Here is a 27,518-nt window from a genome sequence, read left to right as displayed (position 1 = left end):
AACCCAGTCTCCTCCTTTACAAATAGAGGGCCCTTCCACACAGCCATATAACCGAGAGTATCAAGGCAGACAATCCCACAATATCTGATTTGAACTGGGTTATTTGAGTCCACACTGTCATATATTCCAGTTCAAAACAGATAATGTGGGATTTTATTCAGCTGTGTTGAAGGGGCCTGAAGCCTGGGAGGAAGCAGTTTTTTTTAACCCGCTTCCTCCCAGGTTTTAGTTAAGTATATTTACTTCTCGGTTATATGGCTGTGTTATTCCACAAAAGTGAGCTATATGGAAGTTAAAGTAGCATCAAACTACATTTATTCCACAGTGGAGATGCACTGAAAGAGTCCTATGGTGTCTTAAAACTAACATGTAAAGATTTAAAAACTAAAGCCTGTCTTCTGAGATGCATCAGATTCATTCTGAGCACTTAGCAGCTGAGCCAACAGACATGGTTTACCTTTAATCTTTAATACATGTGCGCCAGGACTCCTTATGTGCACAGGACAAGGTCTAGTACTGGTATGAAAAGAACTTCCTTCCTCATTTCCTAAGGAAGGTAATTTGAACACATCTTATCCTTGCATGCACTTCTCTTTTGGGACTTGCTGTGTATATAGAAGTGAGTCAATGTATTACAGCAGTTTTATATAGATACGCTGGATAAAAATAGTTCACATTGCGATTAATTTTATTTTTTATTTTTACCCCAAGCAGCTACAACTATTGCTCTCTGGGTCTACACAATGGGTTTTACACACACATTTTCTCTGTATAATTCTATAAATGTCTTTACTAAATGAAACTAGTCCCAATTAACATCTTGCAAATACATTTATCACTGGGGAAAGAATTCATATTACAGCACTCCCCAAGTTACAAACAAGTTCTGTTGGTTTATTCTTAAGTTGAATTTGTATGTAAATCGGAACAGATACATTTTAAGTGTAACTCCAGCCATAAGCTTTGGATCACATAGGGAAGGGTTAACTCCCCTGTGGTGTTTGTTTTGCTGTCTGTACCCCTGTTCAAAAGATTTCAACTCAATTTCTGTCCCTTTGAGAATTGGATTTTGAAAAATTTGGCACATTGTGGAAACAAAGTTTGGTGATAAAGGCCCTTTCTACACTGCCATATAAAATCCAGATTATCCGCTTTGAACTAGATTATATGGCAGTGTAGACTCACATAATCCAGTTCAAAGCAGATAATGTGGATTATCTGATTTGATAATCTGGATTATATGGCAGTGTAGAAGAGGCCAAAGCTTCAGTTGAGATACCTTTTCCCCTTGATAACTGTTTCAGAAGTGAATTTTCCTTCTGAAGGACAGATTTCTCTAACTTCCCATTGTCTTACCCCAGTTCTTCATTATGAGTCAATTGTAAGTCAGATGGTTGTAATTTGGGGGCTGCCTGTACTTGTATTTAAGCAGAGGAACTAGATGATGTAGTAGTTTCAGCATTTGAATTTCTGCTTGGCCATGAAAATCCACAGAGGACAATCCACACCATCATTCAGGGCAGTGGGGGTCACATCAGCCTGCATGCATCCACACAACACACACAGATTGATGCGAATTAACCTGGGGTAAACTGCATCCAGCAGTGGGGACTCCCATCCTGGATTCCAATGTGCAATCTGGAATCGTTACCTTTACAGCCATCCCGCATCCCCTGAGCTCAGGTTGCTCTTGGAGGAAGGGAGTCTGTCCTTTTCCCCCTTTGCACCCCCTATTCTCTCCCCCCCCCCACCAAACAGGTTATCCATAGTTTGGATAGCCAGTAATAATAATAACAACAACAACTTTATTTTTATATCCCACCATCATCACCCCGAAGAGACTCGGAATGACTTACAAGCAGGACCAAGCCCAGCACAACAAGGTTTACAAACTAAAAACACATTTAAAACATAAGAAACATATAACAATCAGATGAAAACAATTAAAAACAGCAGAATATAAAAACAGCCATTAAAATGAATTTTAAAAAACCCTCAATAACCAGAACCAGGGATCAGATGGGTAAAATCAGAAATTGGAGAGGGCTGGGCATGGGTTTCTGTAAACAGATTATAGGGCCAGGGCTGGGGTAAAGTTCTCTGTCTTTACTGTAAAAGTCAGTTTGGGCTTGGCATTCATTAAAACTATTGGTTCAGTCTCTCCCTCCTTACCACCTAGGAAGTCATTTTTGTTCTAAATCTGTGACTAATGTCAGTAAGACACTGGATGAACATAACATTTGAATACTAGATTAGCTATGTGATTCAGAATTTGATTATACTCCCTTTGAGTATTTTTAGTTTGGATATTGCCTTGGATTTTTCCATGAACCCGGATCTTAAGGCTTTGGTAGTAGTCTGGACTCATGTTGTACAATTGATTCTAGTGTTCTAACTGTACCCATTCCTAGGATTGTTAAGTGTGATCCGATAAAACAATCCTGTTGTTATTGTTTCGTTCCTTTAGTCATTTCCAGTCTTTTGGGACCCTAAAGTGAATCTATCATAGGATAGCTAGAGGTATTCAGAAGTAGTTTGGCCTTAATGCGGAGGAAAAAACAGAGTAAGAATAATGATTATAATAATTGTAATTTTACTTGGCATTGACGTAATATATGTCCATGGATTGTCCACCAAGGGCTGAAGCATGAGAGACATCCATGGGACATGGTTTACTTTGAGAGAAATACCAGACAGCATTCAAAATAATCAGTGCTATGCAAATATGCATCATTTTTATAATTAATTCATGATACCGATTTTTGAGAATAGCATCTATAGAAGGGCAGAATAGTGCAGATGCAGAATATTTCTAGTATAGCATACACACAGCAGTATGTATAATAATAAATAACTAATGAAAAATATAGTTGTATTTTTGCTAGTACTCTGACAAACACAACAACCAGTACTGCAATCTGTACTTGAGGTGTTATTTTAATTCAGCAATAATTTAGTACTCTTTGGACTGGCGTGATTTTCAGTTGCTCGCTGAACTTTGAAAAGCAGTCATTACCTGATTTTGACTAATGGCTAAGAATAGCTATTAATTACTTTACAAATCTTTTTCTTTTCTTCCATACAGTTTTTGCTCGAATCCTGAAAGCTCCCGAATCCTACAACATTAGCTTTGGCTCAGTGGTGACGCTGCAATGTGCAGCAACAGGCATCCCAACTCCCACAGTGGCATGGCTTGAAAATGGAAAAGCTGTAAGTGTCCCTGCCATTTCTATGATTTGGTGGTAAGAACACATCCAACAGTTCTTAACTGAGGGATGGTGTCAGTTAGGCCTTGAAATCTGCCCATTGTGGCTGATTCAGTCAGGGTAACTGCATTGAAATGCATTATATGAGTCTACACTAACCATTTAATGCAGTTCTAAACTACATTATATGGCAGTGTAGATAGAACCCCCGCTTTCCTTTGCTTCAGGCAGCAAAATGTTTTTGAGTCTGCCCTGGATATCCTATAATATCAAACCATGTTAATACTGTTTTTGGGTACTGTGGAACTAGTCAGAGATACAGTGAACCTTGGGCTAACTTTACAGAATCTATAATATTGAAAGAGATTAATTAGATGAGAGTAAATGGCATTGACCTAGAAAATGTAGAAGAATACGTCTACCTTGGAAGGCTGTTAACATCAAGGAATTAACTGAAGCTGAAGATGCAGGAAAGCAGGAAGGGTCGCTTACAACTCTATTAAAGCCACTGTGAACTCAACCAGAAGTACATCTCTACGAGTTCAATTGTTTGACTCAACCATGCTACCTGCCCTATGCTATGGTGCAGAGACATGGACAATGGCGAAGGCTCTCTCTGAACAACTACAGGTCATTCACTCCTCCCTTGAAAGGCAGCTCATTGGGATGTCACTCTGAATGCAGAGAGAACATGGACTGTACAATGAGGATGTTCAAAAAATATCAAAAGTGAAAGATCCTCTACGCCATGTTGCTCAACTCAAACATCGCGTTGCTGGCCACGTCATGTGCAGAATGGATGGGCACTGGATTAATGCTGTGTTACCCGCAGGGATGGACAAGACCTCTTGGGCATCCTCCCATCCAATGGTCTGATTCATTCCATATGGCATATTATGTGAGAGATGAACATGGTTGTACAATGGTACACTGGTCAACCCGTGCCTGAAATAGATACGAATGGACGCGATGGAGAAGATGTTGTGATCTGCGTGAACAGATTGTCTAAATGACTAAGTGACTAATATTGAAAGGAGCAAAACTTCACAACTAATCATGAAAAGTCAATAGCATTTGCTTTTTGAAATCAAGGTTGGCTTAGACCTCAGGGGAGCACATTATATTTGGCCTGTTTCTATTTGCAGAGACTTTAAACTAACAAATCATTCCTTTTACCACAGCCATGTTTGGGTTGGACTGTCAGCTCTTTGGCATTTGTGTCTGCAAGGCAAGAATCAGCTGCTACCTCTCCAAGATGAAATCATTTTTCAATATGGCATAAAGAACTGTCTTTTCTGAGTGTTTCTGAGTGTTTGTCTTACTCCTTCACCAGAACCAGAAGAAAGCAAGGACAAACATTTGAAAAGAGAACTGGATGATCTGATGGCTTTCTAAAGGATTAGAGTGACCAGTCACAGATTGCACTTTCCATCCGTTAACTGGTGCAGATGGGATTTATAATTCAGGACCATATCACATTGAGGTCCTTGATGTGGGGAATGGGGAGGCACTTAGGGCAGTGGGGCAAATTGTGGGCAGCGGGGCAAATCTGTGACTTGACGCTCTGTATCACCAGCACCACCTGCTTTCCCATCACATGCCAGAAAGCTACACTTTCCCACATTGTCCCCAGTATTCCTAACCTGAACATGGGCAGTCTTCCATGTTCAGGTTTCCCCCTCCTACCATGCTTCCTCGACGCAGCCGACAGAGCCCCGCTGGAAGTAGATGTACATCATGGGGTAAGATCTAGTGGGCTCTGTGCTGGCTGCATCAAGGAAGTGTCATAGAATGAAGAATTTATCAATTAGAATAGAAGGAAAGAACTACAAGATGGTATGGAAATGGTACTTAACCCCGACAAAGATACACAATATGGACAAGAGCTGTTCAGAAAGTTGTTGGAGGGGCTGTCAAGAAAGGGGAACATAGATTCACATGCAGTGGCAATGTAAATATGTACAGCGGTCTTGGGGAAAAGTTATAGTAGAGATATAAAGTATTATGAAGAAAAAATTAACATAAACCCAGCGACTATACTGTTATCCATTTATAATATAGATTAGTGGAAAGAAAATGAAAAGAATATGTAAAGGTGATGCAGATATTTGACTTGGACGGGATCTAGTTAACAGCCTGTTTAACTTCTTTTGTACCGTGGGTTGTATGTGTATGTATGTCTATGTGTTAAATGTTTTGATACAGCTGATAGGCTAATCAATAAAACGTACTTACTTAAAGGAAAAGAATATGATAATGATGCTGTTAATGATTGCAAGGTTATTAATAGCAAAAAATTTGAGAGATGAAACTTAAGATAGAAGAATGGTATAAGGAAATTTGGAAATTAGCAGTAAATGATAAATTAACATGCAATCTAAAGGTTAAAAAAGGCCTAAGGAATAATAATGATTTTGAAAATATATGGAAAAAATTATTGAAGAACCATTAAGGAAAGAAGATGGGAATCAACTCCCACCAGAAGAAATTAAGTTCTGACAGGATCATAAAGAAAAGAGGGACTCCGGAGATGGGGAGCACAATGGATAGCACAAATGGGGAAAAGAGAAAAAAAATAACTATATGAATTGTAGAGATGGTTTTTGTAACGAAATGAATAGAAAGGTAATAAAAAATCTATTTAAAAAGGGAGTGTCATAGGATGGGGAATTGTGATGAGGTCCTCAGTCAGATACATACTGTGGAAAACTATGTTGAGCCATATCATAATACATATTGTAGAATGCCATGTTAAACAACATCATGAATGATATGTCTATAGATGGCTTTTAGAAATACTGTATAGCCTAGTAATTTTAGTCAAAAATTGACACTAAGTTGACTTATCCACAGGTCAAAATATTTATTTATTTATTTACCACTCTTCTCCCCCAGGGAGTATCATGCTTTAGTTCTCATTAAAAAGAGGAAACATCCTCCTTCTCTGAGCAGAGTTGTGAAAGGTAGGAGTTTAGTCCACCCCAGAAGAACATAAAAACACTGACCCTCTCTATTCTCTCCACTTCTGGCTTTTTTTTAATGTCTGGGTGGGGAAATGGAGGTGGTGGCAGAGGCTTTCTCTCAAACGCGTGTCAAGAGTAGATGGAGTAGGTCCTTCTTTAAGGTTCTACCAGGATGGAATAAATTCTCATCTTTCACCACTCAAAGAAGGGAATAGTTCCTTTTTGGATAAGAGTTAATTTTGATAAAAATGGAACCATCTTCTTTTCTGAGTATGAATGCCTGAGAGGGCAGCCTCCTCTATGCAGAATGACCCTCGACTTATCCATAGATCATATCAAAATCCATAATTTTGGTCCCCAAACCTGCCCTTGACTAATATATTAGTTCAACTTATCAGCATATTAAGAATAAAGTCTTTAATCTGTCCTCAGTACTTACATTTCCCATATTAGTGTGAGGGCTGCTATGACAGTAACAAGTGGTATAAAACTGACACTGACTTCTAGCCAAGTCAAAATTTGACCTCTACTTGGTAAAATTTTAAAAATGGATGTTTAAGGATTCAAAAGAAAACTTTATGTATACAAGGAATAATAACTTAAATAACAACTTAACAGTGGCTCACATTTCAATTAGTCAGACTAAGTGTCAGCAATAGGAGGGCTAAACAATGTACAGTAATTATTTGTAATGCTCGTAACGTTTTTAGTATCAATTTTCTGTAAGCTTCCATAATGTAAACAGCAGGTTGCAATGCTGAACTGTTTTTGGAACTGGCTTTTAAGTTAGCTGCACCATGGGATTGTTTTACCTTAAGAAGTCTTGGCAAATGATTGGCCATATACTGAAGCTATTTTCAATCCTTCCTTAGTTGTTTTCCCTAACTCTGAGAGTTCAATCCATGAACGTGGCAAGGAAAGTATTCTTTACTGTGTGGTCCCAGGCCGGGAATGGTCTGACTCACTCTTCCAAGTTCTCAATTTCCTTTCCAACATTTTCAGCCAGAGCTGAATATGGCACACAAGAACCACCAAACGATAGTTCTTTTCAGATTTAGGTTTGACAAGAGGAGGGAAAACCAGCAACTTTGCTGGAGGTCAGAACATCTGAATGACTGCATTATTATCGTATTTTATCCCTCAGAGTTAGATGGCATATAAATGATCTGGAAAATCTCTGACCTTAAAAAGAAACATTAAAGCAAGGCTCTAGTATTTTGGTAAAATGTATCGGCTAAAATTTAGCAACACTGCAGAACAGGAATTTGTATATTCCAGGGACAAGGCATTGTTCACTATTGTGATGAACCATGGGCCTTGTAGTCCTGCTCAGGACATTGTAATCCCTGATGAAGATGAAAACTTGGGTTTTTTACCTTCCCAGTCTGAACTGGATTCCTCTCAGCCAGATCCTTCCCAGGCAGATCTGGAAACCTTGCACCTGCAAGAAAGTTGTGCCCCAGAAGTATGTCAAACAACCCCAGAGCCTACTTCTCCCGTGTTCTTGCGCCGGGAGTTTTGTAAACAACAGAGAAGTTTGGATTCAGCTTCGCGCAGGAGTGCGAGGATAGCAGCTAAGAATGTTGCCAATTAACATTGGTTCTCGTGAGAATCTTTAAGGAGTTTAACATCTGGTCTCAGAGTTTAGCTTTCGTTTCTGATTCCCAGAGAACCGCTTTGGTGAGAAAGTTGGACTCTATATAGGTGTTTTGCCCGCGTAGCAACTTCGCGGAGTCAATTCGTCAGCCTACGGAGCGAGTTGTGTCTGGACAGCGCGCTCCGATTCAAGCCTCGCTTCAGCTCAAGCCTTGCCTTGCTATCCAGCCTTCGCCTTGCTTCCCAGCCTTTGTTTACCTACGGACTTTGCCTTGTTTCCCAGGACTAATCCTTGCCTTGTTTCACGGATTTTACCAAGTTATTCCACGGACCTTGTTCTTGTTCTTAGTTACCTTGTTCCACGTTCAAGCCTTGTTTCAAGTATCAAGTTATTTCCTAGCCACGCTCAAGTTTTATGGACTAAGGACCTTGTCATCTCCCCTCACTTTGCTTGGCAAAGTGAGTGTTTCGGTTATTGGATTACAACTTTGGACCTTAATATTTCTTATTGGACATTGCTTTTTTGGGCTAATTCTGACCTTTCCTGAAGGGTCTAATTCTGGACTATTTTCTATACTTGTTTTTATTAACTTTATATATTCCTTCAATAAAGATATTAGTTAGATTCTGGCCTCTGTGTATGGTTATTGGTGCCTCTGCCGCCTGGGTCGTGACAGTTTGACTCCGCCACCCATAAGCACCAACTAACCGAGGCCAGGATGTCTACCGGAGCCGCGCCGGCTGGACAGCCGCTCAGCTACACCATCAGCAAGGACGAAGTGGACCGCATCCGTGACAGACTCAACGCGCAGGATGGAGAAATAAAAGGGTTGAGGGAGCGCGGAGTTCGCCTCCCGGCCATGGCGTTGCCTACCAAGTTTTCTGGAGAAGCTGCTAAGGTTCATGTTTTCCGCCGCCAATGTCAAGCTTATCTAGAGGCCCGTGATGCCGAGTTTCCCCAAGAAGACATCAAGGTGGCGTGGGTCTACAGTCTTCTAGACGGACCAGCGGCTAGCTGGGCGACGGCCCTGTTTGATCAAGCCTCCCCCCACCTAAGTTCAGCACAACGCTTCTTGGATCACCTTAAGGAGACCTGGGGAATCGAGGACAATTTGGAGGCAGCCGGTCACAAACTCCGGCGCCTCCTTCAAGGAGACAGACCCATGTCTCAGTACATAGCCGAGTTCCGCGTGCTGGCCCACAACACCGGCTGGAACGATGTAGCCCTCAGAGGACAATTTCGGGAGGGTCTCAACATTGAAATGCTGGAAGAAATCTCCAAGGTGGATCCTCCCCAGACCCTCGAGGCACTCATTGATCAATGTTTACGGGCTGAAGTCATGATTGCCAACAGGAAACAATGGGTTCGAGGCCAGGGCGGTAGAGCCGGGGCAAAACCCCCCGCTCCCGCCAGTGTTCAGCCACGTCCGGTGTGGAGACCCCCGCCGCCAACCCCATACCCCAGAGGAGGCGAGGAGGTGCCGATGCAGTTGGGCAATGTGCGTCCCAGACTAGATGCCGCCGAGAAGGCCCGTCGTCAACGCTTGAACCTCTGCTGGTACTGCGGGAACGGGGGCCACTTCGCCAGAGAGTGCCCAGCCAAAGGGAAGCCTGCCGCCCGTCTTGCGGCGGCGTCCTCCACGGAGTCGAAGGCGTCTGAGCCGACTGGCACACAGCCGGCGGGGGAAGCCAACGACCGGGTGTAGAGAGGCTCGCCAACCCGGTCAAAAAATCCATCCAAGAGCCGCCAACCGGGGTCCTGTTCCTTCTCGTGGTCACATTATGGTCAGCAAAAAGGGGACCCGTCATGATCCACGCCATGATAGACTCTGGAGCTACCAACAATTTCATCGATAGAGAGTATGCCGACTCTCTGGGATTACAATATCATGATTTCAAGAATGCCCGTGTGGTGCAAGCCATAGACGGCCGTCCCCTCAAGACGGGCCCCGTAAGCCAGTGGTCGGAACCCACCAGGATGTGGATAAGGGAACATATGGAAGAGATTTCCTTCTTTGTTACCGAGGTTCCCCATTTCCCTGTGATTTTGGGAATTCCATGGCTGACACTCCACGACCCTAACATCTCCTGGTCCAACAGAGAACTGCAGTTTGCTTCACCGTACTGCCAAAACCATTGCCTCGTAGCCAAGGTATGCCATGCCACAGACTCCGAGCCCATCATCACCTTGCCAAAGAAGTACTCCGAGTATTGGGATGTATTCAATGAGAAAGAAGCCGAAAAATTACCCCCACATAGACCTTATGACTGTGCCATTGACTTGGTGGAGGGGGCCCCGATCCCGCGAGGGCATCTCTACTCCCTGACTGAACCAGAGCAAGAAGCTCTCAGGGAATTCTTAGAGACAAACCTTCGCAAGGGGTTCATCAGACCCTCTCAATCCCCAGCCGCCTCCCCAGTGATGTTTGTGAAGAAGAAGTCAGGGGAATTACGCTTGGTGGTGGACTACAGAGCATTGAACAATATCACCAAGCGGAACAGCTATCCCCTGCCCTTAATCTCGGATCTACTGGACCGACTTCGAGGAGCCAAGGTCTACACCAAGCTGGATCTTCGGGGGGCTTATAATCTAGTTCGCATCAGAGAAGGGGACGAGTGGAAGACCGCCTTCCAGACTAAATTCGGATTATTCGAGTCCCGAGTTATGAATTTCGGTTTATGCGGAGCTCCCGCAACGTTCCAGCATTTTGTCAACGATATTTTTCAGGACTATCTAGACAGATTCTTGATAATCTACCTGGACGATTTTTTGGTGTTTTCCAGATCACAATCAGAACATGAGAACCACGTCAAAATGGTGTTGCAACGACTGCGGGATCATGGACTTTATGCCAAGCTAGAAAAATGCGCTTTTGATCTACAAGAGGTAGATTTCCTTGGCTACCGCATCTCGCCTCTAGGGCTTTCCATGGATCCAGCCAAAGTTTCAGCAGTATTGGAATGGCGGGCGCCAACTAACAAGAAAGAGGTGCAGCGTTTCTTGGGGTTCGCGAACTACTACCGCAAGTTCATTCCAGATTTTGCCCGCTGGTCCGACCCCATCACTAGCTGCATCCGTGGAAAGCAGCCTTTCCGCTGGACTGATCAAGCAGAGAAAGGGTTCCAGCAACTGAAGAAACTATTCACCTCCCAGCCAATTCTACAGCACCCAAATCCTGGAACCCCTTTTGTGGTGCAAGCGGACGCCTCTGATGTGGCAATTGGGGCTGTACTCTTACAACCGGTGGGAGATCACCTCCACCCCTGTGCCTTTTATTCTCGTCAACTAACCACACCAGAGAGGAATTACACCATTTGGGAAAAAGAACTACTGGCCATAAAGGCAGCCTTTGAAACTTGGAGACATTGGCTAGAAGGGGCCAAATTCCCCATTGAAGTCCACACTGATCATCGTAATCTAGAACATCTAAGAACTGCCCGCAAACTAAATCAGAGGCAGCAACGTTGGGCTTTATTCTTTGAACGTTTCAACTTCCAGATCCATTATGTGACCCCAGCTCAAACCAAGCAAGCAGACGCCCTGTCACGTAAACCGGAATACGCTGCAGGACGCAAGGAGACCTTTGAATCCCAACTGCTACAACCTGAGAACTTTGCCACGCTCACAGTGGGGAACACCAAATCCAGTCCCATTGGTTCAACTTCCCCTACTCCAGGACCCATCTGTGCTCAAGAAATCAGGGCTAGTCAGCAAGCAGATGCCTGGGCGCAGGACCAACTTCGCCAAGGTCTGCATTTTCCCTTTTCGCTTAAAGATGGGCTGCTCTGCTATAGAAATCATGTTTATATCCCACCCGGACCGGGCAGGGAAAAAGCGCTTCGTCTGTGTCATGACTGCAAACCAGCAGGACACTTCGGACTATTTAAAACCATGCATTTGATCCTAAGAGATTTTTGGTGGCCCAAGATCCGCAAGGATGTGGAAAAATATGTCAACACCTGCCCAGTATGCCAGCGCTCCAAGATACGAAGGGAGAAGCCCTCAGGGCTTTTGCACCCCCTTCCTACCCCATCTCGCCCATGGGAAATAATTTCCGCGGATTTCATCACTGACCTACCACCTTCCTGTGGATTCACCACGATCTTAGTGGTGGTGGACCTATTCACCAAGTTAGCCCATTTCATTCCCTGCGAAGGCCTCCCCACGGCCAAAGAAACTGCGGATCTATTTCTTCAGCATGTTTTCAGACTACATGGATTGCCCAAGAGTTTAGTCACAGACCGTGGATCTCAATTCACCTCTCGTTTTTGGAAGGCACTACAAAAACTACTGGGCATAGACTCTCGCTTATCTTCAGCTCATCATCCCCAAACAGATGGGCAAACGGAGCGCACCAATGCCACTTTGGAGCAGTATCTTCGCTGTTATGTAAACTACCAACAGGACAATTGGGCTTCTCTATTACCACTGTCTGAGTTTGCCTACAATAATGGGGTTCAAGCTTCTACAAAAGAAACGCCGTTCTTTGCAAACTACGGTTTCCATCCACGTTTCTTTCCCCCTGTCATTGAAACTTCAGAAGTTCCCGCAGCAGAGGATTGGCTGCAGGAACTCACAGCGGTGCAACAACTTTTGCTCCAGCAACTGGACCAAGCCAAGGAGGACTATAAACGCCACGCTGACAAACACCGCCAGCCGGGCCCCGAAATCAAGGTAGGAGATCGGGTTTTTCTGTCCACTCGCTTTCTGCCCTCCCACCGCCCATGCCGGAAGTTAGATGCCCGCTTCATTGGCCCCTATCCAGTGGTGGCGCAATTAAACCCCGTGACTTTCAAACTCCAACTTCCGCGTTCAATGCGCATTCACCCAGTGTTTCACCGTTCCCTGCTCCTTCCGGCGGATGGTGTGCGTCCTGATACAGACCAACCGGCCCCCCCTCCTGTTTTGATGAATGGGGAGGAGGAGTTCGAGGTTGAGGACATTTTGGATTCTCGCTTTCATCGCCGCCGCCTACAATATCTCATTGACTGGGTGGGTTTTGGGCCTGAGGAACGCTCTTGGGAAGACGCCTCCACAGTCCATGCTCCTGATCTAACCCGTCGCTTCCATCTGACCTATCCCACCAAACCGCGACCTCGCGCCTCGGGGAGAGGACCCCAGTTTGGGAGGGGCCCTGAGGAGGGGGATAGTGTGATGAACCATGGGCCTTGTAGTCCTGCTCAGGACATTGTAATCCCTGATGAAGATGAAAACTTGGGTTTTTTACCTTCCCAGTCTGAACTGGATTCCTCTCAGCCAGATCCTTCCCAGGCAGATCTGGAAACCTTGCACCTGCAAGAAAGTTGTGCCCCAGAAGTATGTCAAACAACCCCAGAGCCTACTTCTCCCGTGTTCTTGCGCCGGGAGTTTTGTAAACAACAGAGAAGTTTGGATTCAGCTTCGCGCAGGAGTGCGAGGATAGCAGCTAAGAATGTTGCCAATTAACATTGGTTCTCGTGAGAATCTTTAAGGAGTTTAACATCTGGTCTCAGAGTTTAGCTTTCGTTTCTGATTCCCAGAGAACCGCTTTGGTGAGAAAGTTGGACTCTATATAGGTGTTTTGCCCGCGTAGCAACTTCGCGGAGTCAATTCGTCAGCCTACGGAGCGAGTTGTGTCTGGACAGCGCGCTCCGATTCAAGCCTCGCTTCAGCTCAAGCCTTGCCTTGCTATCCAGCCTTCGCCTTGCTTCCCAGCCTTTGTTTACCTACGGACTTTGCCTTGTTTCCCAGGACTAATCCTTGCCTTGTTTCACGGATTTTACCAAGTTATTCCACGGACCTTGTTCTTGTTCTTAGTTACCTTGTTCCACGTTCAAGCCTTGTTTCAAGTATCAAGTTATTTCCTAGCCACGCTCAAGTTTTATGGACTAAGGACCTTGTCATCTCCCCTCACTTTGCTTGGCAAAGTGAGTGTTTCGGTTATTGGATTACAACTTTGGACCTTAATATTTCTTATTGGACATTGCTTTTTTGGGCTAATTCTGACCTTTCCTGAAGGGTCTAATTCTGGACTATTTTCTATACTTGTTTTTATTAACTTTATATATTCCTTCAATAAAGATATTAGTTAGATTCTGGCCTCTGTGTATGGTTATTGGTGCCTCTGCCGCCTGGGTCGTGACAACTATAAGTCTCTGTTTCCTTAGACATTTTTTTCAATTTCATTTTAAATTATTTATAGTCAAAAGGGCTCTAGGGTGCATTCAATAACGTTCCAGTATAAGAAAAGTAGGAAAATAAAAACACAAAAAGGGTGAAATAACCACATCAGTTGTAAGTTTCTATTAAAAGCTGACCAAATGAACAAGGGATTTTCCAATATCAAATTTACTCTTGAGATTACTGTCTCCCAAAATGTAGTGAAGATGGGACAACTCCAAAATACATACCCTAAGGCAGTGGTTCTCAAAGTGTGCTCCGTGGAGCCCTTGGGGCTCCATGAAGCATCCTGTCACGACCCAGGCTACAGAGCACCAATAACCATACGCAGAGGCCAGATTCTATCTAATATCTTTATTAAGGAAATATATAAGATTAATAAAAATAAATGTAAAAGTTAGTTCAGAAGCAGACCTTTCAGGAAAGGTCAAAATTAGTCCAAAAAAGCAATGTCCAATATGAAGTATTATGTTCCAAAGTTGTAATCCAATAACCGAAACACTCACTTTGCCAGGCAAAGTGAGGGGAGATGACAAGGTCCTTTAGTCCATAAACTTGAGCAAGGCTAGGAAATAACTTGATACTTGAAGCAAGGCTTAAAACGTGGAACAAGGTAACAAGGAACAAGAACAAGGTCCGTGGAATAACTTGGTAAAATCCGTGATACAAGGCAAGGTTTGGTCCTGGGAAACAAGGCAAAGTCCGTAGATAAACAAAGGCTGGGAAGCAAGGCGAAGGCTGGATAGCAAGGCAAGGCTTGAGCAGGAGCGAGGCTTGAATCGGAGCGCGCTGTCCAGACACAACTCGCTCCGTAGGCTGACGAATTGACTCCGCGAAGTTACTACGCGGGTAAAACACCTATATAGAGTCTAACTTTCCCACCGAAGCAGTTCTCTGGGAATCAGAAACGAAAGCTAAACTCTGAGACCAGATGTTAAACTCCTTAAAGATTCTCACGAGAAGCAGTCTTAATTGGCTACATTCTTAGCTGCAATTCTTGCACTCCTGCGCGAAGCTGATTCCAAACTTCTCTGTTGTTTACAAAACTCCCGGCGCAAGAACACGGGAGAAGTAGGCTCTGGGCTTGTTTGACATACTTCTGGGAGACAACTTTCTTGCAGGTGCAAGGTTCCCAGATCTGCCTGGGAAAGATCTGGCTGAGAGGAATCCAGTTCAGACTGGGAAGGTAAAAAACCCAAGTTTTCATCTTCATCAGGAATCACAATGTCCTGAGCAGGACTACAAGGCCCATGGGTCATCACACTATCCCCCTCCTCAAGGCCCCTCCCAAACTGGGGCCCTCTCCCCGAGGCGCGAGGTCGCGGCTTGGCGGGATAGGTCTGATGAAAGCGACGGGTTAGCTCAGGAGCATGGACTGTGGAGGCGTCTTCCCAAGAGCGTTCCTCAGGGCCAAAACCCACCCAGTCAATGAGATATTGTAGGCGGCGGCGGTGAAAGCGAGAATCCAAAATGTCCTCAACCTCGAACTCCTCCTCCCCATTCATCAAAACAGGAGGGGGGGCCGGTTGGTCTGTATCAGGACGCACACCATCCGCCGGAAGGAGCAGGGAACGGTGAAACACTGGGTGAATGCGCATTGAACGCGGAAGTTGGAGTTTGAAAGTCACGGGGTTTAATTGCGCCACCACTGGATAGGGGCCAATGAAACGGGCATCTAACTTCCGGCAAGGGCGGTGGGAGGGCAGAAAGCGAGTGGACAGAAAAACCCGATCTCCTACCTTGATTTCGGGGCCCGGCTGGCGGTGTTTGTCAGCGTGGTGTTTATAGTCCTCCTTGGCGTGGTCCAGTTGCTGGAGCAAAAGTTGTTGCACCGCTGTGAGTTCCTGCAGCCAATCCTCTGCTGCGGGAACTTCTGAAGTTTCAATGACAGGGGGAAAGAAACGTGGATGGAAGCCGTAGTTTGCAAAGAACGGCGTTTCTTTTGTAGAAGCTTGAACTCCATTGTTGTAGGCAAACTCAGACAGTGGTAACAGAGAAGCCCAATTGTCCTGTTGGTAGTTTACATAACAGCGAAGATACTGCTCCAAAGTGGCATTGGTGCGCTCCGTTTGCCCATCTGTTTGGGGATGATGAGCTGAAGATAAGCGAGAGTCTATGCCCAATAGTTTTTGTAGCGCCTTCCAAAAACGAGAGGTGAATTGAGATCCACGGTCTGTGACTAAACTCTTGGGCAATCCATGTAGTCTGAAAACATGTTGAAGGAATAGATCCGCAGTCTCTTTGGCCGTGGGGAGGCCTTCGCAGGGAATGAAATGGGCTAACTTGGTGAAAAGGTCCACCACCACTAAGATCGTGGTGAATCCACAGGAAGGTGGTAGGTCAGTGATGAAATCCGCAGAAATTATTTCCCATGGGCGAGATGGGGTAGGAAGGGGGTGTAAAAGCCCTGAGGGCTTCTCCCTTCTTATCTTGGAGCGCTGGCATACTGGGCAGGTGTTGACATATTTTTCCACATCCTTGCGGATCTTGGGCCACCAAAAATCCCTTAGGATCAGATGCATGGTTTTAAATAGTCCGAAGTGTCCTGCTGGTTTGCAATCATGACACAGACGAAGCGCTTTTTCCCTGCCCGGTCCGGGTGGGATATAAACATGATTTCTATAGCAAAGCAGCCCATCCTTAAGCGAAAAGGGAAAATGCAGACCTTGGCGAAGTTGGTCCTGCGCCCAGGCATCTGCTTGCTGACTAGCCCTGATTTCTTGAGCACAGAGGGGTCCTGGAGTAGAGGAAGTTGAACCAATGGGAATGGATTTGGTGTTCCCCACTGTGAGCGTGGCAAAGTTCCCGGGTTGTAATAGTTGGGATTCAAAGGTCCCCTTGCGTCCTGCAGCGTATTCCGGTTTACGTGACAGGGCGTCTGCTTGCTTGGTCTGGGCTGGGGTCACATAATGAATCTGGAAGTCGAAACGTTCGAAGAATAAAGCCCAACGTTGCTGCCTCTGATTTAGTTTGCGGGCAGTTCTTAGATGTTCTAGATTACGATGATCAGTGTGGACTTCAATGGGAAATTTGGCCCCTTCTAGCCAATGTCTCCAAGTTTCAAAGGCTGCCTTTATGGCCAGTAGTTCTTTTTCCCAAATGGTGTAATTCCTCTCTGGTGTGGTTAGTTGACGAGAGTAAAAGGCACAGGGATGGAGGTGATCTCCCACCGGTTGTAAGAGTACAGCCCCAATTGCCACATCAGAGGCGTCCGCTTGCACAACAAAAGGGGTTCCAGGATTTGGGTGCTGTAGAATTGGCTGGGAGGTGAATAGTTTCTTTAGTTGCTGGAACCCTTTCTCTGCTTGATCAGTCCAGCGGAAAGGCTGCTTTCCACGGATGCAGCTAGTGATGGGGTCGGACCAGCGGGCAAAATCTGGAATGAACTTGCGGTAATAGTTCGCGAACCCCAAGAAACGCTGCACCTCTTTCTTGTTAGTTGGCGCCCGCCATTCCAATACTGCTGAAACCTTGGCTGGATCCATGGAAAGCCCTAGAGGCGAGATGCGGTAACCAAGGAAATCTACCTCTTGTAGATCAAAGGCGCATTTTTCCAGCTTGGCATAAAGTCCATGATCCCGCAATCGTTGTAACACCATTTTGACGTGGTTCTCATGTTCTGATTGTGATCTAGAAAACACCAAAAAATCGTCCAGGTAGATTATCAAGAACCTGTCTAGATAGTCCTGAAAAATGTCATTGACAAAATGTTGGAACGTTGCGGGAGCTCCGCATAAACCGAAATTCATAACTCGGGACTCGAATAATCCGAATTTGGTCTGGAAGGCGGTCTTCCACTCGTCCCCTTCCCTGATGCGAACTAAGTTGTAAGCCCCCCGAAGATCCAGCTTGGTGTAAACCTTGGCTCCTCGAAGCCGATCCAGTAGATCCGAGATTAAGGGCAGGGGATAGCTGTTCCGCTTGGTGATATTGTTCAATGCTCTGTAGTCCACCACCAAGCGTAGTTCCCCTGACTTCTTCTTCACAAACATCACTGGGGAGGCGGCTGGGGATTGAGAGGGTCTGATGAATCCCTTGCGAAGGTTTGTCTCTATGAATTCCCTGAGAGCTTCTTGCTCTGGTTCAGTCAGGGAGTAGAGATGCCCTCGCGGGATCGGGGCCCCCTCCACCAAGTCAATGGCACAGTCATAAGGTCTATGTGGGGGTAATTTTTCGGCTTCTTTCTCATTGAATACATCCCAATACTCGGAGTACTTCTTTGGCAAGGTGATGATGGGCTCGGTGTCCGTGGCATGGCAGACCTTGGCTACGAGGCAATGGTTTTGGCAGTACGGTGAAGCAAACTGCAGTTCTCTGTTGGACCAGGAGATGTTAGGGTCGTGGAGAGTCAGCCATGGAATTCCCAAAATCACAGGGAAATGGGGAACCTCGGTAACAAAGAAGGAAATCTCTTCCATATGTTCCCTTATCCACATCCTGGTGGGTTCCGACCACTGACTTACGGGGCCCGTCTTGAGGGGGCGGCCGTCTATGGCTTGCACCACACGGGCATTCTTGAAATCATGATATTGTAATCCCAGAGAGTCGGCATACTCTCTATCAATGAAATTGTTGGTAGCTCCAGAGTCTATCATGGCGTGGATCATGACGGGTCCCCTTTTTGCTGACCATAATGTGACCACGAGAAGGAACAGGACCCCGGTTGGCGGCTCTTGAATGGATTTTTTGACCGGGTTGGCGAGCCTCTCTACACCCGGTCGTTGGCTTCCCCCGCCGGCTGTGTGCCAGTCGGCTCAGACGCCTTCGTCTCCGTGGAGGACGCCGCCGCAAGACGGGCGGCAGGCTTCCCTTTGGCTGGGCACTCTCTGGCGAAGTGGCCCCCGTTCCCGCAGTACCAACAGAGGTTTAAGCGTTGACGACGGGCCTTCTCGGCGGCATCTAGTCTGGGACGCACATTGCCCAACTGCATCGGCACCTCCTCGCCTCCTCTGGGGTATGGGGTTGGCGGTGGGGGTCTCCACACTGGACGTGGCTGAACGCTGGCGGGAGCGGGGGGTTTTGCCCCGGCTCTACTGCCCTGGCCTCGAACCCACTGTTTCCTGTTGGCAATCATGACTTCAGCCCGTAAACATTGATCAATGAGTGCCTTGAGGGTCTGGGGAGGATCCACCTTGGAGATTTCTTCCAGCATTTCAATGTTGAGACCCTCCCGGAATTGTCCTCTGAGGGCTACATCGTTCCAGCCGGTGTTGTGGGCCAGCACTCGGAACTCGGCTATATACTGAGACATAGGTCTGTCTCCTTGGAAAAGGCGACGGAGTTTGTGACCGGCTGCCTCCAAATTGTCCTCGATTCCCCAAGTCTCCTTGAGGTGGTCCAAGAAGTGTTGCGCTGATCTTAGGTGTGGAGAGGCTTGGTCGAACAGTGCCGTCGCCCAATTGGCCGCTGGCCCGTCTAGAAGACTGTAAACCCACGCCACTTTGATGTCTTCTTGGGGAAACTCGGCATCACGGGCCTCTAGATAAGCTTGACATTGGCGACGGAAAACATGAACCTTAGAAGCTTCTCCAGTAAACTTGGTAGGCAACGCCATGGCCGGGAGGCGGATTCCGCGCTCCCGCAAGCCCTTTATTTCTCCATCCTGGGCGTTGAGTCTGTCGCGGATGCGATCCACTTCGTCCTTGCTGATGGTGTAGCTCAGTGGCTGCCCACCGGGCACGGTTCCGGTAGACATTCTGGCCGAGGTTAATTGGTGCTTAGGGTGGCGGAGTCAAACTGTCACGACCCAGGCTACAGAGCACCAATAACCATACGCAGAGGCCAGATTCTATCTAATATCTTTATTAAGGAAATATATAAGATTAATAAAAATAAATGTAAAAGTTAGTTCAGAAGCAGACCTTTCAGGAAAGGTCAAAATTAGTCCAAAAAAGCAATGTCCAATATGAAGTATTATGTTCCAAAGTTGTAATCCAATAACCGAAACACTCACTTTGCCAGGCAAAGTGAGGGGAGATGACAAGGTCCTTTAGTCCATAAACTTGAGCAAGGCTAGGAAATAACTTGATACTTGAAGCAAGGCTTAAAACGTGGAACAAGGTAACAAGGAACAAGAACAAGGTCCGTGGAATAACTTGGTAAAATCCGTGATACAAGGCAAGGTTTGGTCCTGGGAAACAAGGCAAAGTCCGTAGATAAACAAAGGCTGGGAAGCAAGGCGAAGGCTGGATAGCAAGGCAAGGCTTGAGCAGGAGCGAGGCTTGAATCGGAGCGCGCTGTCCAGACACAACTCGCTCCGTAGGCTGACGAATTGACTCCGCGAAGTTACTACGCGGGTAAAACACCTATATAGAGTCTAACTTTCCCACCGAAGCAGTTCTCTGGGAATCAGAAACGAAAGCTAAACTCTGAGACCAGATGTTAAACTCCTTAAAGATTCTCACGAGAAGCAGTCTTAATTGGCTACATTCTTAGCTGCAATTCTTGCACTCCTGCGCGAAGCTGATTCCAAACTTCTCTGTTGTTTACAAAACTCCCGGCGCAAGAACACGGGAGAAGTAGGCTCTGGGCTTGTTTGACATACTTCTGGGAGACAACTTTCTTGCAGGTGCAAGGTTCCCAGATCTGCCTGGGAAAGATCTGGCTGAGAGGAATCCAGTTCAGACTGGGAAGGTAAAAAACCCAAGTTTTCATCTTCATCAGGAATCACAATGTCCTGAGCAGGACTACAAGGCCCATGGGTCATCACACATCCTGAGGGGCTCCATGGTTCCCACTTTCTCCTCCTTTCCCCTCCTCCCCCTCCAAGCTTTCTTTTCTCTTTCCTGCTTCTCCCCCTGCCTTTCTCTCTACTAGAAGCCATTTTTTCTCACCTTCTTTGCCACCCTGATCCTCTTCCTTTCACCTCCCTTGTTGTTGCCAAAACCCTATTCCCCCCTCCCCTACCACTTAGGGGGTTCTTTGGTTGTGCTTTTTGCACTGGATGACCTCTGGAGTTTCTGCTATTATTGTTATTGTTTCGGTGGTGGTCAGGGAAGCTTTTGCACAATTAAAACTTGTGCGCCAGTTGCGCCCATACCTTGGGAAGTCAGATTTGACCATGGTGGTCCACGCTCTTGTTACATCTCGGATAGACTACTGCAACACACTCTATGTGGGGTTGCCTTTGAAGACTGTTTGGAAACTTCAAGTAGTTCAATGGGCGGCAGGCAGGTTTCTAACTGGAGCGGGGTACAAGGAGCACACAACTCCCCTGTTGCACCAATTCAAAGTGCTGGCTTTAGTCTATAAAACCCTAAATGGTTCTGGCCCAGCTTACCTGTCTGAACGCACTTCTTCCTATGAACCATCTCGGGGAGGCCCTGCTCTCAGTCCCACCCCCTTTGCAGGCACAACTGGTGGGGTCGAGAGTTAGGGCCTCCCCAGATGGTCTTAATCTCCGAGATGATTCATAGGCGGAATTAACTAATTATATGCTTTTAAGTTTGAATAATGTATTTTATGGATTATTGTTAATGGTTTTAAATATGTTGTTGTTTTTTACTGATTTTGTTTGGCATTGAATTTTGCCAGTTGTTATAAGACACCCTGAGTCCCGTTGGGTGAGGAGGGCAGGGTAGAAATGTTGTAAATAAATAAATACATAAATCTTGGTGGTGGCTCCTCGGCTATGGAAATCCCTCTCCAGGGAAATTAGATCAGCCCCCTCCCTCCTGACCTTCAGGAAGAAAGTTAAATCCTGGTTGTGGGACCAAGCGTTTGCACAGTGATTCCTTACGCAACAATTGATATCTCAGTGCAATACTGAACAATTGCAGATGACAATTGGAATGGCTCCTAACATATGTTTTTGAATTGTGTGATTTTAAGCAATTGTTTTAAGTGTTATATTTCAATGATGTGATTTTAATATATATGTTGGTTTATGTTGATATGTGTAGAAGGGTATTGGATTGGATGGCCCCTAGGGTCTTTTGCTGAAATATTGTTAAGTTTATATTAGTTAGAAAGTTTGCCCATGCCTGTTATATCTACATTATACATAATATATAATATAAACTTTTATTGGGGCTCCAAGAGAAACTTTTGCTCTGCGGCTGAAAAGGTTTGAGAACCCTGCCCTAAGGATACATTAGCCATCCCTTCATCACCACTGTACAGACTCCCCCCCCCCCCAAATCTTTGGGATCATAAATCTGATTTTTCTTTTGTTTTAGTTAACTTTACATACTATTAGGTGCCTTGTATATTCATCACAATTGTATTTGTAATCACTGGTCAGTTGGAATGATTTGGAAAATGTGGACCAAATGCTTTCATATTCCAAATTTGTGTTCAGTAAGGAAAGGTAGTTGGTGCATTCACAATCTGGAAATTTTTGCGCAAAAATCTCTGCTGTTTCTGCTGAATGAATATATCTGTGACAGCAGAGAAATCTACAGACATCCTATGGAAAATATGACAAAGGAGTTTAAGCGTAGGATTTTATTAAATTTCTTGCTTTAGCTCAGGCATGGCAGCACCTGGATGAACTCAAGGAAATTTGAGTTCATGCCCTGAGGAAATTGCTTCTGCAAACCAGAAATAATAATTTCTGCACATTTAATCCAAGGAAGTGATTTCTGAAGAAAGAAACCAATTGATTAAATCCTGTACTCGGAACAAACAGAAATGTTTAAACAGTAATGGGAAACCCAGTTAGGTCATTTTGTGGATTGACATAAGCTCTTTTTCATGAGACCAACCTCAGGTTTTTTAAACCATTAGCATGCTTATTAATAGAGGGATTGTGCCTTTCTAATTAAAGGACCCCTAGCACTGGTTATCAATCAGACTGTGATGTTAATGATCGTCTATATATTTTGCATAGAAATATTTTTGGGATGAAATGTCACGGGAGGAAAGAACAAGTTCAATATTGTACTAGTGAAACATACATTCTGAGTAGAGTACATTTGAAATTATTGTGTATTGTCTTCCTGTTTTAAAGTGATAATTTTTTTTAATTGACATGATATTTATGGGTGAACACTAGTGAGCTGCAACATTACCAAGTGTAGTAAGCTTAAACTTGCTAGATGGCAATTCTCTTACTGTCTGATTTGTGAGTTTAGAACAAAGGTGTAGGAAAATGCACATCAGCAAACACTCAGTACTCTATAGTTCAGAGGATACTTTAAGTGGGTGATAGGTAATCTGATGTTGGCATTTGTGCAAGGATATCATTCTTTCTAAATTTTCATTTCACTTCAAAGAATTTTAGCAATTTCCTCCTGTGAGAAAGACTTCAATCACTGCATTTTTCCAAGGCTTCTATGCAGTTTGGGATTTATTCTAGGTAAAATTTAAACACGGATGTTTTACACAAACATCAAAATTTTCTGGACAAAAAAAATTGCCTTTTTCTGTACAAAAGAACAATGTGATTCCAGGATTCTTCTCATGAGTTTTTAAAAACAATTTTCAAGTATTTTTGAATATTTTTTCCATCCCTGTGTTGTTTCTGGCTAGAACTGGTCACTGGTTTTCTTGACATGTTTTTTCAGATTGCTTTTGTCTTAGGCTAAGAGATTATGATTTGCTCAAGATCAACCAGTGGGTTTTGATGGCAAAGCAGAGATTTGAAGTCTGTTTTCCCAGAATACTACTCTAATACCCAAACCACTACACCACATACCTCACAACCTCTCCATACCTCACAACCTCTGAGGATGCCTGCCATAGATGTGGGCGAAACGTCAGGAGAGAATGCTTCTGGAACATGGCCACACAGCCCGAAAGACATACAACAACCCCACTACACCACAGTTAATATAAACTGAAACAGTGAGATACAGTTAACTACCTTGCAAGTATTAGGTTGATTAAAAGCTTCCCTAACATGAATATAACTGAAACTTCTATGAAAGAAGAATACAAATTTAATAAAATAAACAGAAAACCAAGTTTGTGTCCATAGTGCATTATAACTGCTGCTATAACTATTTTAATGCACAAAGTTCCTTTGAGAGAAATTTAAGGGAGTGTTTCACAATCTGGGGGTCGCGAGGGGGTGTCAGAGGAGTCTCTAAAGACCATCAGAAAACACATATGTCTGATGGTCTAAGGAACCCCTTTGGCAGAGAAGGCTGAAGATCTCTCCACCTGTCCTTGTCTTCCTTTTTGGAAACAGATGGCGAGTCCTTCCACCAAAAGTATTCAAATTTGGACGTATCAGATATTTGTGCCAAATTTGGTTCAGTGAATGAAAATAATTTTATGGTTGGGGGTCACCACAATATGAGGAACTGTATTAAGGGGTCGCGGCATTAGGAAGGTTGAGAACTACTGCCTTAAGGCCTCAAAATTTTATTCACTTGATATTCTAGATAATGAAAGATCTCACAATCTCAGTATACCTGTCTTAGGACATTTTACTGCCTGCGAAAGAATGGAAAGCTTCAACATATAGTACCTAAAGCTAGTCAAAGTATTTGGCCTATCAGACAGAAAAAAATCCCATATACTTCTCATCCCTCATGGTAAAAATATAGTATAAATAAATACAATTATTATTTTCTCTCCTTTCATGCTAACAAAAAAAAATGTCGAGGCGGTTAATGGTATTGCTGGGTCTGAGCTTCTCTGTTAACACAGTGCTCTAGATGTTAAACCTACAGAGTCTGGAAGCAATTAATAACTCAGCAATGTATTAGAATTAGTTACAATGAATTAGTACATATATGTATAACTATGCACATCACAATGGTCACTTCACCTTAATTCTTCTGTGGTGTACCCATTAGATTATTTTAAAATCACAAAGGTATAGGTTTATTAAATGATAGAGGAGGAATATGACATAGCGTGATATACTGGCTTATGCTGGTGCCTCATGCCATTTGGTGAGGAGAAATATAGGGCAGAAGACTGATTTTTGTTGTGCAGGCTGGTAGCTTATAGCATTTATATAAAGAAAATGTAAGGTTTTAGCTCTATCTGAGAAATGGGAAAATAACAACTTGCCTTTAAGGCTGTTACTCTAACCACCGTGTGTCCCATCGGGGAGATAGGTGTCCTGTTTTGTCTTTCAAGAACAGCCTTAAGACACTGTGGTAAGTAAATGAAAACTGCTTTACTTCAGCAAAACATAAAGTACAGCACACTCAGTGAAATAATGTAAAAGGAAGCAAGGAAGTCTTAGGGCAAATGCAGTTCTTAGTCTCTGATACAGTCCCAAATCAAATAGCAGTCTTACTTCAGACAAAGAAACAGCAATAAATCCAGATGCAGACTCGGAGCAGGCACACGGGGAGCGAAGGCATTAGAGTCTGTTACCAGCAAGAGCTGGCTACACCTGCTTCTGGTTTATAGCTCTGAGTCCCCTCACAGCTGCTAGGGCAGTTCCTAATTACTCAGCTGCATTTCTGGCAGCTATTCTAGCTGAATGACATCTCTGCTCTGTTTCCTTTTGCCTCTCCTGAAAAGTGGGTACTTGCAAAATCTCCTCCTCAGATTCCAGTTCACCCTCAGATTCATTAACACTTTCCTGCTCCCCTTCCTCTTCTGAAGAAGAGGAATCCCTAACAATAGGGCAGTCTATAAATAAAGTTGTTATTATTATTATTATTATTATTATTATTACTTTATTATTATTAATGCTAACTAAGTGCATTCAATGTGGTAGTAGAACTGCAGCTAGTTACTTTCTACAAGTACCATATATACTCACATATAAGTTGAGAACACATTTTGAGGCCAACCTTATGGATGTTTACATGACCTGTGGATAAGTAAGGGTACGTTTGCAGAAATTGGAATGCACCAATGCTACCTCAGGTGCCAGGCATTCCTGGCCCCTGCCATTTTCTCACCCAGGCATTCATAAAGCCTATAAACAGAAAAGAGTCGAGGGGATTTATGCTTCTTTTGGTACTTCCAGGATAGCCTAAGCTCTCATTTTTCACCATTCTACTTACAAATGGTTCCTTTTTAAAATAAGAGCTAAGTTTTTAATTAAAATGTCTAGACTTATACGTAAGTACAGTAGAGTCTCACTTATCCAACATAAACGGGCCGGCAGAATGTTGGCTAAGCGAATATGTTGGATAATAAGGAGGCATTAAGGAAAAACCTATAAAACATCAAACTAGGTTATGATTTTACAAATTAAGCGCCAAAACATCATGTTAGACAACAAATTTGACAGAAAAAGTAGTTCAATACGCAGTAATGCTATGTAGTAATTACTGTATTTATGAATTTAGCACCAAAATATCATGATGTATTGAAAACATTGACTACAAAAATGCGTTGGATAATCCAGAACGTTGGATAAGTGAGTGTTGGATAAGTGAGACTCTACTGTATATACAATGATATTTCTAAGCCATGGTCATTCTTGATGTCTCTTTGCTTTCAGGTCTCAGCCGGGTCTATTGTAGAAACAGTAAAGGATAGAGTGATTGATTCTAGACTTCAGGTCTATGTCACCCGGCCCGGTCTGTTCACTTGCATAGCTACCAATAAGCACAGCGAGACTTACGGCACTGCAAAAGCCGCAGCCACAATCAATGTGTCAGGTATGTGTCAGGAAGCAAGGCTAGTTGTAGAGGATTAAATGACATTTTTATTCCAGCCCAAGCGTTTCCTCTCACACACAGAATTATCTTCAAGAGGGTTGCTTTCCTTGAAATTTACGGGGGAATAAATTTGACCTAGGAGTGTACCTTGTTCCTGGCTATTTCGTCCTACATTATTACACTTCAGAGGTTGGCATAGCTATAATTTTTGACATATTTGCTGCCACCCTGATTTCTCTGTGCCAAGAGCATGCTGCAAACTCATTCAGAAGCAGGAAGTAACTCTGTTGGAGCACTATATTAATATCACCACAGCATTCTGTGGAAATACTTCAGTGAGCTACCAACATCTTGAGTATTACTTACAAGCAAGGGTGGGTATTAGAAGGAATATATACAGAATGCTTAAGGTCCAGAAAATTCTGGACTCTCCAGTTTTGCAAACTTTCTCATCCTTGAAAAGAACTCATTGAAAAAATAGTCAACTGTTCTATGACTTTCTGGTTTGTCAGAGAAATTGCTAGTTATTTCAACCCCTACTTCCCCACTTCTTTTGTTTTGGTTGTGTTTTTTGGTTTTTGCAAAAGATGTTGTATTTTGCACACAAAGAAAAGGGTTAGTGATAGTTTCAACAAAAAAATCTCAAAATGTGAAAGTGATTGAAAAATGCCCAACCCCCAAATAAGCAATGTTTTCCACCTTTACTCTCTAGGGTCACAACATAATGAAGTTTAATGATATCTTGTGACATTCAAAACAGAAAAAACTAACTTCTGTATTCTTCTTTAGCCACTAATTTGAAGAACACACAATATTGTTGACCCTGCATATTAGAGAGTTTCACTTTCGCAGATTTGATTATTTGTAGTTTTGATTGATAAGCTTTATCTAGGAATCTCTAGGTGACTTTTCTGAAATTTGACCATAAACATAGGATCTCATTACACTGGAGATTTTTAGTGTCCTGGGACGCTTGGCAGATGCTGGGAGGATGGAGCTTTTTAGATGCCATCAGACAACGCACAGCTACTTCCGGTGGGGCTCCGTCCTTCCAGTGTCCTGGCAGTTTGCT

General features: G+C 44.1%; 1 protein-coding gene across 1 annotated transcript in view; it reads left to right on the top strand.

Annotated features, from left to right (window-relative positions):
• Positions 1 to 27,518, top strand: part of musk (muscle associated receptor tyrosine kinase) — an 80,107-nt gene that overhangs the window by 26,311 nt on the left and 26,278 nt on the right. The window contains exons 6-7 of the mRNA XM_003227192.4: positions 3,086 to 3,210; positions 26,287 to 26,446. Coding sequence (XP_003227240.1) covers positions 3,086 to 3,210; positions 26,287 to 26,446 — 285 coding nt within the window. The remainder of the gene's footprint in view (positions 1 to 3,085; positions 3,211 to 26,286; positions 26,447 to 27,518) is intronic.

Source organism: Anolis carolinensis, chromosome 2 (genome assembly GCF_035594765.1).
Source record: "Anolis carolinensis isolate JA03-04 chromosome 2, rAnoCar3.1.pri, whole genome shotgun sequence".
Taxonomy (NCBI): Eukaryota; Metazoa; Chordata; class Lepidosauria; order Squamata; family Dactyloidae; genus Anolis; species Anolis carolinensis.
The sequence above is the reverse complement of the archived record's forward strand: the minus strand, read 5'-3'. Positions and strand labels throughout refer to the sequence as shown.